Source organism: Lepidothrix coronata, unplaced genomic scaffold (assembly GCF_001604755.1).
Source record: "Lepidothrix coronata isolate B3197 unplaced genomic scaffold, Lepidothrix_coronata-1.0 Scaffold159, whole genome shotgun sequence".
Lineage (NCBI taxonomy): Eukaryota > Metazoa > Chordata > Aves > Passeriformes > Pipridae > Lepidothrix > Lepidothrix coronata.
In genome coordinates this window covers 416,482-430,423 of record NW_016690339.1, presented here as the reverse complement: position 1 = coordinate 430,423, position 13,942 = coordinate 416,482, and the positions used below count along the sequence as shown (strand labels likewise).

Below are 13,942 nucleotides of genomic sequence, written 5' to 3'. Positions count from 1 at the left end.
CCGGAGCGGGACGGCGGAGGGAGCGGCCGGAGCCGACAGCGCCTGCGCCCCAGGCCCGCCCCCGCCCACGTGTCGGGAGCGCGGGCGGCGATTGGCGCTGCCCGGCCCCGGCGCGGTGGCTGCTGCCCTGAGCCCTGAGCCCTGAGCCCTGAGCCCTGAGCCCTGAGCCCTGAGCCCTGAGCCCTGAGCCCTGTGCCCTGTGCCCTGTCCCCTGTCCCGCAGGGACGGGGACCGGTGGGAGCGGGAGGGCACGATCGGCCATGGAGCATGGGGAGGGTGACTCGCCGCCGGCGGCCGAGAAGAAAGGGGCGGTGGAGGAGGATGATTTCGGCTATCGGCTCTTCCCAGATCGGAACAAGAAGCCGCAGAGCTTCTTGGTCCGCAGCCTTTTCACCTTCCACAACAAGTGTCAGTTGATGCTGAGGATGACCCTGGAAACGAGTAAGCGCTTCCCCGTGCCCCGGCGGGCCCGGCCTTGGCGCAGCGGGGGCCCTGCCGTGGGACTCGTGCCGCCCGTGTCCCGCCGCTGTGACCTTGTGCCGCGGGGTCTCGGTGCCGGAGCTGCGCCCCCTCCGCTGCCGCTGCCCCGGGGCGGCCGGACGGACCCCAGCAGGTGGCGGAATGGGCCTGCTGCTTTATGAACACGCTGGTTTTGCCTAACACAAGTTATTTAGGAAGTGGCCAAGAGGGCGTTTTCTTTCCCTAGCAGAAGGTCCTTCTCTACCTTTTTTTTCCCTGAGAAATTGAGATGATTTGTCAATTTCTGTGCGTTTGTGCCCTTTTCACTGTGTGATGTTGACTATGAGTGTTAGCAGCAAACGATGGTCACTGTAAGTCGCTCTGTTTATACTACTAGTAGAATAACTATCAGTCAGGAGTGACTTGATTCCTGAACAGCTTTGACTCTATGCTGGGCTGCATCAAAAGCAGCGGGGCCAGCAGGTCGAGGGAGGTGTGATTCTCCCCCTCTCTTCTGCTCTCATGAGACCCTACCTGGATTACAGTGGCCAGCTCTGGAAAGCTCTCCCCACTATAAGAAGGACATGGAACTGGTGGAGGGAGTCCAGAGAAGGGCCACCAAGTTGACAGCATGACTGGAGCACCTCTCCTACAAAGAAAGGCTGAGAGACTTGGGGCTGTTCAGCCTGGAGAAGAGAATGTTGTGTGGAGACCTCATAGCAACCTTCTAGTATCTGAAGGGGGCCTACAAGGAAGCTGGATAGGGACTCTTCATAACAAACTGTAGTGATAGGACAAGAAGTAATGGGTTCAAACTGAAAGAGGGGAAATTTAGGTTATATATACAGAAGAAATTCCTTACTCTGGGGGTGGTGAGGCAGCTTTTACTGGAACAGTTGCCCAGAGAAGTTGCAGGTGCCTCATCCCTGGGAATGTTCAAGGCCAGGTTGGATGGGGCTCTGAGGAACCTGGTCTAGTGGAAGGTATCTTTGCCCATGGCAGGGGATTGGGACTAGATTATCTTGAAGGTCCCTTCCAACCCAAACCACTCTATGATTCTGTATCACTTCACATAGTCAGAACTGTAACAGATGCCTGTTGCATTGTATTAAGGTTAAATACTGTAAAGTATGAATTTGCATGTATAGTGCTTTTCTTGATTTTTTTTTTCCTTGACTGTGTTTGTATTTTGATTTTATAGATGACTTTCAGAACTTTTGTTTTGAATGTAGGGATTTAGAGAAATTGATTGCAGCAATGTTTTTCTAGATCCATATGCTCAACTGCTCCTTGAGGCTATGAAGCAATCTGGTTGGTACGTAAACTAATGCATCTTGTTCTGTGTAGTAACATCACTATTGTAAGTAGTGACTGATGTTTTTCAAATTCTTTTCTGTAACTTTGTTTGTTTGGGCCTTTCAGCACTGTCTTCAATGACCGGCACTTTTCTTGTGAAAACTGCGATGGCTGTGTCAGTGGAGGTTTTGATGCTGCCACATCTCAGGTAGGTGTTGGACATAGCCCCCTTTCAAAGTACTACAATTTTTTTAGTGTTTTGTTACTAGGATTAAATTTACCAACACTGATATTTACGTTAGTAATGAAAACAAGATAAATGAAAGATGTTCCATGGCACTGAAGGGAGACCTCATTGCAGTCTATAACTTCCTCGTGAGGGGAAGAGGAGGGGCAGGCACTGATATCTTCTCTGTGGTGACCAGTGACAGAACCTGAGGGAATGTCCTGAAGTTGTGTCAGGGGAGGTTTAGACTGGATATTAGAAAAAGGTTCTTCACCCAGAGGTGATTGGGTGCTGGAATAGGCTCCCCAGAGAAGTGATCACAGCACTAAGCCTGTCAGAGTTCAAGAAGCGTTTGGACAATGCTCTCAGGCCCATGGTGTGACTCTTGGAGATGGAGGGCCAGGAGTTGGACTCGATTATCCTTGTAGGTCCCTTCCAACTCAGCATATTCTGTGTGATTCCATACTGAAACTAATATACTGCAGAACGATAAAGCTGTTAATGTTGAAAAACAATGATCTAAAGACACTAAATGCTGTAGGTGATGTGTGCTCTGAGAAGTAAGGGAGGTATTGAAACTTGTTGAAAAGGGTTCTTTTATCTCTTCTTCCTCAGATTGTTCTGTGTCAGAACAATATTCGCCAACAATCCCATATGAACCGGGTGGTCACACATGAATTGATTCATGCATTTGATCACTGCCGTGCACACGTAGATTGGTTTAAAAACGTCAAGCACTTGGCATGTTCAGAGGTAAGTTAAAATGCTTCTAATGTCATTTTATTAATTACTGCTGGTTATTAGAGATGCTTCATGTTATATGGTCTGTTACACACACTTCACTTATTTTGATCCTTTTTGTCCTTTCTGTCAGGTCAACCTAAATAGCTTCATTCAGAAAACAAATACTTAGTTTTCACAAATATTAGTAAGTTAATGTCGTATAAGTAGAATGATCACTGTGAGTATAGACATAGCACAAAGTGGTTATTGACAGATGAGAGTAGTTAGAAGGGAAAACATATTCACACATTATTCAAATGTTTATAGCATTCTTTTTCTCCTGTGCAAATCTTGCTGTGTTGGGTAGTTTTCACAGTAGTACAGTAACTTTATTTTTGTTTAGATTTTTTTGATTAAGAACAAACTTGTCTTTTCCTGTCACATTCATTTTTTGAATAATTGTGATATTGCTAATAGTACACTGTAGTTATGACTCCATGTCAACTGGATGGGGCTCTGAGCAACCTGGTCTAGTGTGTCCCTGCCCATGGCAGGGGGAATTGGAACTAGATGATCTTTAAGGTCCCTTCCAAGCCAAATAATTCTATGATTCTGTGATTTCAGAGCACATTTTCTGCTTAAAAGGCTTTAATAATTGATGCTTTAGGAGGTGAAATTAAATGGATCACAGGTTGGGAAGGATTCCTCTTGTGTATATGATCCATGTGTATTTGCATGCTTTTATTTCATTTCTGATATAATCCCTATCATTTGGCCACAGAAAAATTCTTATGATTAATCTTATGAAAGTATATACTCATGACTTTGTGAATTAGGTATTTTTTAACTGTTTTTTTTTTTAAATACATAAAAATATTTTGGTGGCTTTGTTTCTGGTTTGTTTGGGTTTTTTTAGGTCGTGGGTTGGTTGATTTGTTTGTTATTAATGAGAACTTATTTGATCTAGACTTTAGATGTGCACAAGTTTCACCTATAAACAGTATGTGAGGTAACCAAAATTATGAGTTTGGTACTGAACAAGTCAGATTTCATAAAAATTCATTTTAATTCATTAATTGAATTCATATTTGCTGTAGAAAAGAGCTACTGTCACTTATTATCTTTTTATAGGTAAGACTTAATGAAGTAACCTTATGTGGTATCAATAAAGCCATTCTGTATAGCTGCCAGGAACCCACTGAACCATTCTCTGACTTCCCCTCCTCAAATGTACAGGGGACAAAAGTAAGATTCAAAAGCTCATGGATCAAGATAAGGACATGGAGGTCATTCATCAGTTGCTGTCATGGCAAAAATACACTTGACTTGGAGAAGGTTAATTTAATTTATTACCAATTAATGACAGAATAGGATAGTGAAAAATAGAACTAAAAATACCTTCCCCCTCCTCTCAACTTCTTCCCAGGCTCAACTTCACTCCTTCATTCCTGGCTCTTCTATCTCCTAACCTGCCAAGCAGCATGGGGAGACAGGGAATGCAAGCTGTGGTCAGTTCATAGCACTTTGCTGCTCCTTCACCCTCACTCTGTTCCCCCGATTCAATGTGAGGTCCCTCCCACAGATTACAGTCCTTCGTGAACTGCTCTGAGTCTTCCCCCTGGGCTGCTATTCTTCAAGACCTGCTCTAACTTGAGTCCTTTCCATAGCATACAGTCTTTTGGGGATGGACTGCTCTAGCATTGCTCCCCCATGGCCCACAGTGCCTGACAGAAAATCTACTCCCACATGGGCTGCAGCTTTTTTCAGGGCATGTCTGTCTGCTCTGTCATGGTGTCTTCCTTGGACTGCAGTGTGGATTTCTACTCTACTGTGTTCTTTCACAGACTGCAGGTGCTCCTCTGATGCCTGGAGCACCTCTTCCCCCTCCTTCACTGGTCTTGGTGTCTGTGGGGTTGTTTCCCTCACATTTTTCTTACTCCTCTGTCTCTGTCTACAGCTGCCCTGTAACGCTTGTTATCCTTTCTTAAACGTGTCATCACAGAGATACAACCAGCCACTAATGGTCTCAACTTTGACTAGTGGTGGGTCTGTTTTAGAACCAGTTAAAGCTGGTTCTTTCTGACATGGGGGCAGCCACTTGTCCTGTTTCACAGAAGCCACCCTGGCAGGTATCTCACTGCCAACATCCTGCCATGTAAACCCAGTAATTCAGAATTATTAACTATTGTCTGTTTTTTTGTCTAAGCATTTACACAGTGCAGAATAAAGCATGTAAGCCTCAAACACAAGTTAGAGAATATATATATAAAACAAGATTGTGCATGTTCTTGTGCTCGTTGAGATTATGTGTTTACCTAAAGTCTTCTGATACTTACTTTATTACATGGTGTTTACATTTTTTGTTGATAGCTTTTTAATTCTTACCTTTCATATTTTCCATTCATTTATTCTCACTCTGGTACTTAATTGTAGGAAATCACAGTTTATTTACATTTCCTGACAGACCGAGTAGGGTACAGTTGGAACAGTTGGCAGACAAAAGAAATTACAGTGTACAGAACAAAACAGTTAACAAGTTAAACCATACATACTCATTTAAATGTGGCTTTTTGCAAAACAGATGGGTTACTGCTCTTCTGGGTATTGCAGCTCTAATCTTTGAAAGGTATCTGTCTTTCTTTCTGACTCTTGTAACAGCTTCTGATATACATTGGGGAGAATATTACTTTCCATGTTCTTCTAGCAGTTTATATACATATATACACACATACATATGATCTCTACTGTAGGAATATGTGAGATGTAGTTCCTGGAAAAACTTAAAGGTTGCTGTAGTAATATTTTGCAGTTCACTGAGGCTGAGAGGGTGGATATAAAGGGTAACAGGTACTTAAGAAACTAAAGTGGCCTCGGGAATAATCTCTACCAGCAGTCACCAGAAAAGTACTGAAGAAAAAAATTTGTTTCAACTTTTTTGACCTTGTGTTTTCATGTGTTTCTCTGATCTTGTGGCTTTGTATTTTTCTCAATAGATTCGAGCTGCTAATCTCAGTGGAGACTGTACATTGATGAATGAAATAGCCAGGTTTAAATTTGGATTGAAAGGGCATCATCAGGTAAAGACTGTAAATGTTAAAGTCTAATCATTTTTTATGAGCCATCGTTACCTACTTGATCTCAGCCTTCTGCACTTTCATACCCCAAAACATCAGAAAAAGAAGTAGATGCCATGGGCTTGCTGTTTTCTCTTAACTAACCTTTAATGACTGATGTTAACTTTTTTTCCCAGCGTGTTGTTTTTATTGGAGTGAAATTCCTGAAGACTTAGTAATATCATAAAGCAATACCATTGACAATGGATGGCTAATAAGAACCAGACAAAAAACAGGGTTTGCAGGAAATGTAGTGGGAACATTCTTTTTAAAAGTCTTTGAAAACTGGAGGAAGCAGAATGACCAGATTTCTGAATAACCATGTGTATTAAGTCTTACAAGAATTAATTTTTGTAAATAGTAATGAAGCCTACAGATTGAGTCACAATTAGTTGCTCATGTTAGAGTGGCAGTAGCTTGTAGCTGATATTTACATCTTTTTTATGTTTTTGTAGACAAACTGAAAGAATAAGTTGCCATAAAGAGAGGTATCGAATGCCAATAGAGAAGTCATTTCTTTATGTTTTATAGCATTTCAATTTGAAACTAACTAACTGGTATTTATGTCTGTTTCTTTCTGACATATTTTTCTTGTGTGCAGGATAAGTTTTACAAATACTTGATACCTACAAAAATGCCAAATTGTGTTTTAATTTCTGTTCTAAGGAATATCTTTTAATTGTCACATGGTTTATGTGTACATGGAAAACTAAACCACATAATTAACAGAGGATAAAACTAAAATATACTATAATGCTTATTACAGGCACTGTTTTACTCTTCTGTGATACAAAATTATTGCCTATGTAGTAGGAGCTACTACTTGACAAAATCCGGAAAAAATTTATACTAATAACGTCAGATTTTTCTTTATCTTTTTTCCCCTTTAGACTTGTGTACGAGACAGAGCAATTCGTTCCATTCTGGCTGTTAGAAAAGTTAGCAAAGAAACAGCTGAAAAAGCTGTGGATGAAGTTTTTGATGCCTGCTTCAATGATCTAGAACCTTTTGGAAGAATCCCACACAGCAAAGCAGATGCAAGACGTGCTTATAGAGACTTTCAGAACAGAGATCGCTATAATGCTAATTTGTAAGGGGGGAAAAGAAAACACGTGAGAAACTGTTAATTCTCTGTTCTGTAACATCTGGAGTTACAGTCTGTGCACACAGTGCTGGTGGAAAGGGCAATTCTATCAAATGTATCAATTAATTTTGTAAACTTTTTTCAGGAGCCAGCTTCCGTGGAAGTAAACAGGGTAAATGAACAAGACTAAAAATCGTGTTTCCTCACCTGTTATTCCAGGAAGATAATTTACTATATGCCAAATGACTTGTCAAAAATAATGATCTGCGCATTTCAATGCACATTTAATTCTTTTCAATCTGACTGACTAGGAGTTGGTTTCTAAAAGTTTTGTTGTTACTAAATAAATCTTTTCATTTCCACCATCTTTGATACACAGTTATGAAGTCAGTGATCTTAATCACTCTATTTTAAAAGATGAGCACCCGAACTACAGCTTGAGGGACTAGATTTAATAACTATGGCTAAACCTAAAATATAATAAACTGCTGCGTTTGTTTTTGAGCACCTCTTGAAGTTCTTGGGAGGTCTAACATTTGTTAGTGGTGGGAAAGCTTTTGTGGCTTGAGTCCTTTATGCCCTGAATTGCTGCTCCTGTGCTGATTTTTGTCTGGTGGTGGAGGACTGGGTATGATGATGAGTGTTGCCTTCTCCTGTTCTGTGTCCCAGTATATTTTGTGATAACAGGACTGTCAGTGTATGAAGCTTTGTCAGGCAACACATAACTGTGAGATTTGGCTGCAGTGGGGCAACAGGCTCCCTGGTGAGACTGGAGCGGGAGTGGGGTACTGAACTGCTCAAGTAAGGAAAAGTCAGCACATGCACAGATTTCAAGTGCCTGACAGATGCTACAGCTGAGAGGGGAAGATCCTCCCATGTACCTCCAGAATTTGGCAGCCTCTGACAGGGCTCTTTGACTGTAGCTTTGGGCTTGTGCAATCCACCTATTTATTTCACATGCCTACAGTGTTTTGGATCTGACAGTCATTCTGTAATTTCCTCCTGAGAAGTATTCACTCATGTCATTAGCCTCTAGCCCCATGTCCTGCTTCTAAGGTGTCACTTGGGAACAAGATTCCTGAAGAAGACAATAGAGCCAGGAGTGTGTTTTCCTGACCAGTAGCAAACAATTTGAGAAGATTCACACCTAAGCACTGCCCTCACAAAGGATAAAACAACATATACTAGAAGTGCCTGAGAGGTCTAATCAGCCTGACTTGTCTGAATTGTTCTGTTTGTGTTGGACTATGTGTGTAGGTGTAGCATAATTCATACCTACAGGAACCATTATTTCTGACACTAGGCATTAATGCAGATCCCTCAGAAAGTCATCCCACTTGTATTGGAGGAAGTTGTCTTGACAAAGATTCCCCAAACCTGTGCTTTCAAGAGTGTTAAAGAATTTCAAATGGAGATTTCATAATCTTATTTTCTTGGGGTAATTCCATCCGTGACTGACATAATCGCATGGCTGAATATCTGAACAGAAAAAAATGGGTATATAATACCCTGGATACCTATAGAGAAAATTACAGATTGAGTCCTAAGCTTCCCATGTTTGATGCAGTCTATATAGACCTAGGGTTTCCAAAATCCCCTGGGGATCAGAGATGCCTTAAAAACAGCATAATCTTATATGTTAATATTCCTTTAACCTTTACTTCTCTTCAAATCACCGTTTTAGTCAGTACAATGTATGACGCTGAGTTTTTTATGCTTCTGACACATACTCTGACAGATAATTCCTTCCCTTCATTATACCTTACTAACAGAAGTTCTGCCTTAATTAATGTGTGTGTGTTTGCATTTATATTTTGACCAATACATATTTTAAATATATACATTTGTCTGCTGTCTAGGATAAGCTTTATAAAGTTTACTTAGAAATGGAAAATACAGCAATAAAAACTAGAAAATGTAAGCATGCAAGCTACTTTTTTCCTTCAGCATTTTTGATAGATGAACATGATCAAAATCTTGGAAAGAAAGTATTCCAGAAATGTTGGTAACAAAGACTACATTGAGCTATATGAAAACATATATATATATATAAAATATAAAATCAGTATGAAATGTGATGTGATCTTGGGCACAGTGATCACAAAATGTTTGAGTTTGCAATTCTCAGAGAAGGAAGGAGGGGACTCAGCAGAACTGGTACCCTGGACTTCTAGAACTCAGGAAAAAAAGGAGAGTTGATGACCTTTTGAAGGGACAGGCAGCTCAGGAAGAGTACAAGGGTGCTGTGAGGTTATGCAGTGAGAAAATTAGAAGGGCCAAAGCCCAACTAGAACTTAATCTGGCTACTGCTGTAAAAGACAATAAAAATGTTTCAATAAATGCATTTGTGACAAAAGGAGGGCTAAGGAAAATCTCCATCATTTATTGGATATGGAGGGAAATGGTAGCAAAAGATGAAGAAAAGGCAGAGGTGCTTAATGCTTTCTTTGCCCCAGTCTTAAGCAGTAAGGCCAGTTGTTCCCCAAGTACCCAGCCCTCTGAGTGGGGAGACAGGTGCGGAGCGGAATGAAGCCCCCATAATCCAAAGGAAAATGGTCAGTGACTTGGTACACCGTTTAGACACACACAAGGCTATGCAGCTAGGTGGGATTCACTGAGGGTTACCGAGGGAGCTGGCAGAAGTTCTCACTGAACCACTTCCCATCATTTACCAGCAGTCCTGGTCAAAGAGGAAGGTCACAGTTGACTGGAGGTTAGCAAATGTGATGCCCAGTTACAAGTAGGGTCAGAAAGAGGATCCAGGGAACTACAGGCCTGTCAGTCTGACCATGGTATTGGGGAAGGTCCTGGAGCAGATAATCTTGAGTGCCATCATCTGGCACATACAAGACAACCAGGGGATCAGCATGGTTTATGAAGGGTTTATGAAAGGCAGGTCCTTCCTGACCAATCTAATCTCCTTCTGTGACAAGGTGACCTCCTTAGTGAATGAGGGAAAGGCTGTGGATGTTGTTTGCCTGGACTTCAGTAAAGCCTTTGACACTGTCTCCCACAGCATTCTCCTGGAGAAAGTCTGCTCGTGGCTTGGAGAGGTGCACTGTTCGCTGGGCTAAGAACTGTCTGGATGGCTGGACCCAGAGCGTGGTGGTAAATGGTGCTACATCCAGCTGGTGGCAGGTCTTTAGTGGTGTTCCCCCTGACTGGGACCAGTCCTGGATCTGGGCAAGGAGATTGAGTCAATGGTCAACGATCTAGACAAGGGGATCAAGTTCACCCTCAGCAAATTTACAGGTGACACCAAGGTGGATGGGAGTGTTGGTCTTCTGGAAAGTAGGAAGGCTCTGTGGAGAGATCTGGACAGGCTGGATTGATGGGTTGAAGTCAACAGTATGAGGTTCAATTAGGTGAGGTGCCAGGTCCTGCCCTTAAGTCACAAAAGCCCCATGCAGTGCTACAGGCTGAGTGTCTGGAAAGCTGCCCACTTGGGGGTATTAGTTGACAGTTGTCTGAACATGAGCCAGCAGTGTGTCCAGGTGGCCAAGAAGGTCAATGGCATCCTGACCTGTATCAGAAATTGTGTGGCCAGCAGGACTAGGGAAGTGATCATCCACCTGTACTCGGCACTGGTGAGGCCATACGTTGAATCCTGTGTTCAATTTTGGGCTCCTTACTTCAAGAAGGGCATTGAGGTTCTGGAGCATGTTCAGAGAAGGAGCTGGTGAAGGGTCTGGAGCACAAGTCATATGAGGAGCAGCTGAGGAAATTGGCGTTGGTTAACCTGAAGAAAAGGAGGCTCAGGGGAAACCCTATTGCTTTCTACAACTATCTGAAAGGAGGCTGCAGCTAGGTGAGGGTTGGCCTCTTCTCCCAGATAATAAGAGACAGGACAAGAGGAAACAGCCTGAAGTTGTGCCAGGGGAGTTTTAGACTGGACACTAGGAAAAATTTCTTCATGGAAAGAGTGGTCAAGCATTGGAACAGGCTACTCAGGACAACGGTTGAATCACCATCTCTGAAAGTATTTAGAAGGCATGTAGGTGTGGCACTTAGGGACATGATTTAGTGGTAGACTTGCATTGTTAGTTTAATGGTTGGACTCAATGATCTTTCCAACCTAAATGATTCTTTGATTCTATAAAATAATTGCTATGAAATAAAATTGCATAAGCAGAAAACGTCAGCTTAAGATACATTTCTGTTACACCAAGTCCAATTGTAATGGCAGAAAATATGCACTACAAGTCACCAGTAAGCAAGCAGGACAGTCTGATGTCTTCCTGTCATTCCTTGAGGAAACGAAGGACAATAATTACATGGAAATTTGCACACACTGTTTATCTATTCAAGTAATAATTTAATTGCTTTAGGTGCAATTTTAATATACATAATTTTTTCTCATCAAAACAGAGGTAAAAAAATGACTGAAAGCTCCATGCAAATACAAAAAATATGGGAATCGATTAAGCAGCAGAGGGTGCTGAAAGACTGTGCAACAGCATACTGCTGTGGAAAGCCACTTGCAGATTATACACAGCTATTCTTCAGTGTGCAGTTCAGTCTTGGTTTAAATCTCTGTTTTAATCAAATTTGCATAACTTTCATATTAAAAGAAGTTAAAAATTAAGATGTATTTCCATCACATTTTTTTCTGCTTCTGCAGAATATTTGCTTCCTTTAGAAGACCACCTCAAGACATATATGGAAATACTTTTGGCATTTGTGCTGTTTTGGAGTGTGATTGCATTTGCAGGGAGAGTTAGATAAATGCTGGGATATGTGTGACAGAGAAAAATGTCAAGCAGTAAAGACCTGTCATCAGTAAATAGAATCATGCAAATTGCATTAGCTCAATTCCTCATGCCTGAATTTTCACAAGATTATAATTTTGTCTCTTATATCCGAAAGATTTTCAAGTTTTGACAAAACCAAAGAGCAGGGAAAAAAGAGAACATCATTGTCCAAATAGTAAAGATATATAATTTTACACAGGAGAGTAATTTAATAGAGTCTTCAGGTGTTTTGTTTCTGCTAGAGAGGAAGTGTTAGCTGTGACATACCTCACTGAATAGCTCCTTGTCAGAATTGTTTTTAAAGTTTGCAGTACCTAGCTCTCAGGTGCATGGATGTATGTCAGTTACCGCAGGAGTCTTCATGTGTAGTTTTTTAAAACTGTTTTAGAGACCGTAGCAATTATAAGTGAAAACAACAAAAATCATCAGTAAGCAAAAAAATGCAACTCTGAAATAATGAAAAGTTCGTAAGTTTTCAAGGAATTGGTCAGGGAGTCTTATGTCTTGCTAGGTTTGAAGAGTTCAGCACCAAGAGGTTTTTATCCACTGGAGATTCACCCAAATTAACTAACTAGGATTTATCCTTCAGCCTGCCTGTAAGCCTCATTAAAAAGAAAACTCAAAAACAAATATTTACATATTTTTATTCAATAGGACTTGGGTTTTGTTGTTTTTGTTGTTGTTGTAACTCTTTAAGGGGTCATGAGAAATTAATTCAGAATTTGGGAGAAAGTGAAACCGTTACTCTCAGTTTCTTCAGAAAGAAGACGAAGAGAAGAAAAAGGAGAAGAAGGGCACACACAAAAGACACTTTGTTGGTGGGTAAGGAACAAATATATAAGAGTTCTTGGTCTCAGCCCCTGTTCTACTAAACACTAAGCAAAAAGTTTTGAAGTGCTTGCTGATTTTACACCCATGTTCCCTACGTACACATATCAGCTGAGGAAAAGGTTGTAAACAAGGCAGGACTGTGTAACAGCTGGACAGCATGATGGCTGCAAGGGGAGCAGGAAGCCTCTAGTATCCAGTCAGTTTGGTTAGTTCCCCTTCCTCCTTTCAAGTGCAAAGTGAAGCCCTCAGGGACATCTTTCCTACTCTCCAAAGTGTTTTGCAGTTGAGTGATTTTCCTTCATCTCCATTTTTTTTTCCTGCTGTTTTCTCCTTGTTTGAGGGAGTTACTTCTCAATGAATACATTACACTTGTCCCCTTTTCCTACTCAACTTCCTCCTGTGCGTGTGTGTGCAAGTAAATGATGCCCTTTCTTCTATTCCTTTCATTACTACTTATCTCCTTCTCCCACTGTGTGTCTTCAACACACATCAGGGAGATGGTAAATGAAATTCTGTCTGGGGAATCAATGTTACATATGTGAGATTGAGGGGTATTTCTTCCTAGTGCCCTCTTTCAATTTCCATGTCCTAATCACACAGCAGTGGATTTTGCTCTGATAGCTTCGGTCTGGTCTAGTGGGACCAAGCTGGGAGTTCCCAAGAGCAGACTGTGAATGAAGATTTGAATCGCCTTCCCCCGGTGCTATTTCTACGGAGCTTCCTTCTCACCTCTGGTCATATGCCCGTGAATAAACCTAGATATGTGTATGCATCTTGACTGTGTCTCCACCACTCCTCCTGTGCCCCAGCTCCTGCTACTGTCTTCCTCTGTTCCTCAGCTGCCCTCACACTCCCTGCATCCATGCCGAACTGTTGTTGGTTCCAGCAGGTGGCTCACCAGGCTTTAGTGTCTTGATTTGACACTTTACTGGAGTACACTTGGGAAACCATAGGGGAATATGTTTCCTTACCATAGGAACCATGGCAGGGGATGGGCACTACCTGTGACCCCATGTTGATACTGAGTTGAATTTATGGCAGGGCTGAATATTCATTAATGGGAACTGGGTATCACAGAATATATTACACTCAGGTTTCACGCCTTCTGCCTTAGACCTGGTATGAAGAGTGGGAGACTAATTACCTGTAGGACTGGGAATACAAGAAAGGAAGGTCACAAGTACACATTTCCATCTTGATGCATTTTTCTGACTGCTGGGTAAGACCAGACTTAAAAGGACAGCTTTAATATAACAATCCTTTCCTACTCTTTGGCTGCTTCCAGTAGAGTGAATTTGTCTGCCAGCCACTGACTGAAGAGGATTGGCTATAGTGTCAACTCTTTGTGGTTCCTGTACACTTCTACTTACTCCCTACAAAGAAAAGACACCAAGGGGGGCCCCTTCCTTCTCTTTACAATACCAATACTCTGACCTAACATTCCCCAAGAGGTGGGAAG

General features: G+C 41.8%; 1 protein-coding gene across 2 annotated transcripts; it reads left to right on the top strand.

Annotated features, from left to right (window-relative positions):
- The first annotated feature begins 260 nt into the window (after window positions 1-260).
- ATP23 (ATP23 metallopeptidase and ATP synthase assembly factor homolog) lies at window positions 261-8,375 on the top strand. 2 transcript variants are annotated; one of them, XM_017829174.1, is made up of 6 exons: window positions 261-441; window positions 1,729-1,774; window positions 1,882-1,963; window positions 2,597-2,734; window positions 5,698-5,781; window positions 6,708-8,375. In XM_017829174.1, exons 1-6 carry the CDS (start codon window positions 261-263, stop codon window positions 6,909-6,911), a joined length of 735 nt encoding a protein of 244 aa, XP_017684663.1. In that variant the 3' UTR covers window positions 6,912-8,375. The 2 variants fall into 2 exon arrangements, with proteins under 2 accessions (XP_017684663.1, XP_017684664.1); XM_017829175.1 differs by having other exon boundaries at window positions 329-441; window positions 1,692-1,774.
- Window positions 8,376-13,942: the final 5,567 nt, after the last annotated feature.

Excerpts from the sequence above, each read along its gene's own strand:
- ATP23 (XM_017829174.1), top strand. The coding sequence starts at position 261 with ATGGAGCATGGGGAGGGTGACTCGCCGCCGGCGGCCGAGAAGAAAGGG. Across the intron at positions 1,964-2,596 it reads TTGATGCTGCCACATCTCAG|ATTGTTCTGTGTCAGAACAA; the intron begins GTAGGTGTTGGA and ends CTTCTTCCTCAG. Across the intron at positions 5,782-6,707 it reads GATTGAAAGGGCATCATCAG|ACTTGTGTACGAGACAGAGC; the intron begins GTAAAGACTGTA and ends TTTCCCCTTTAG.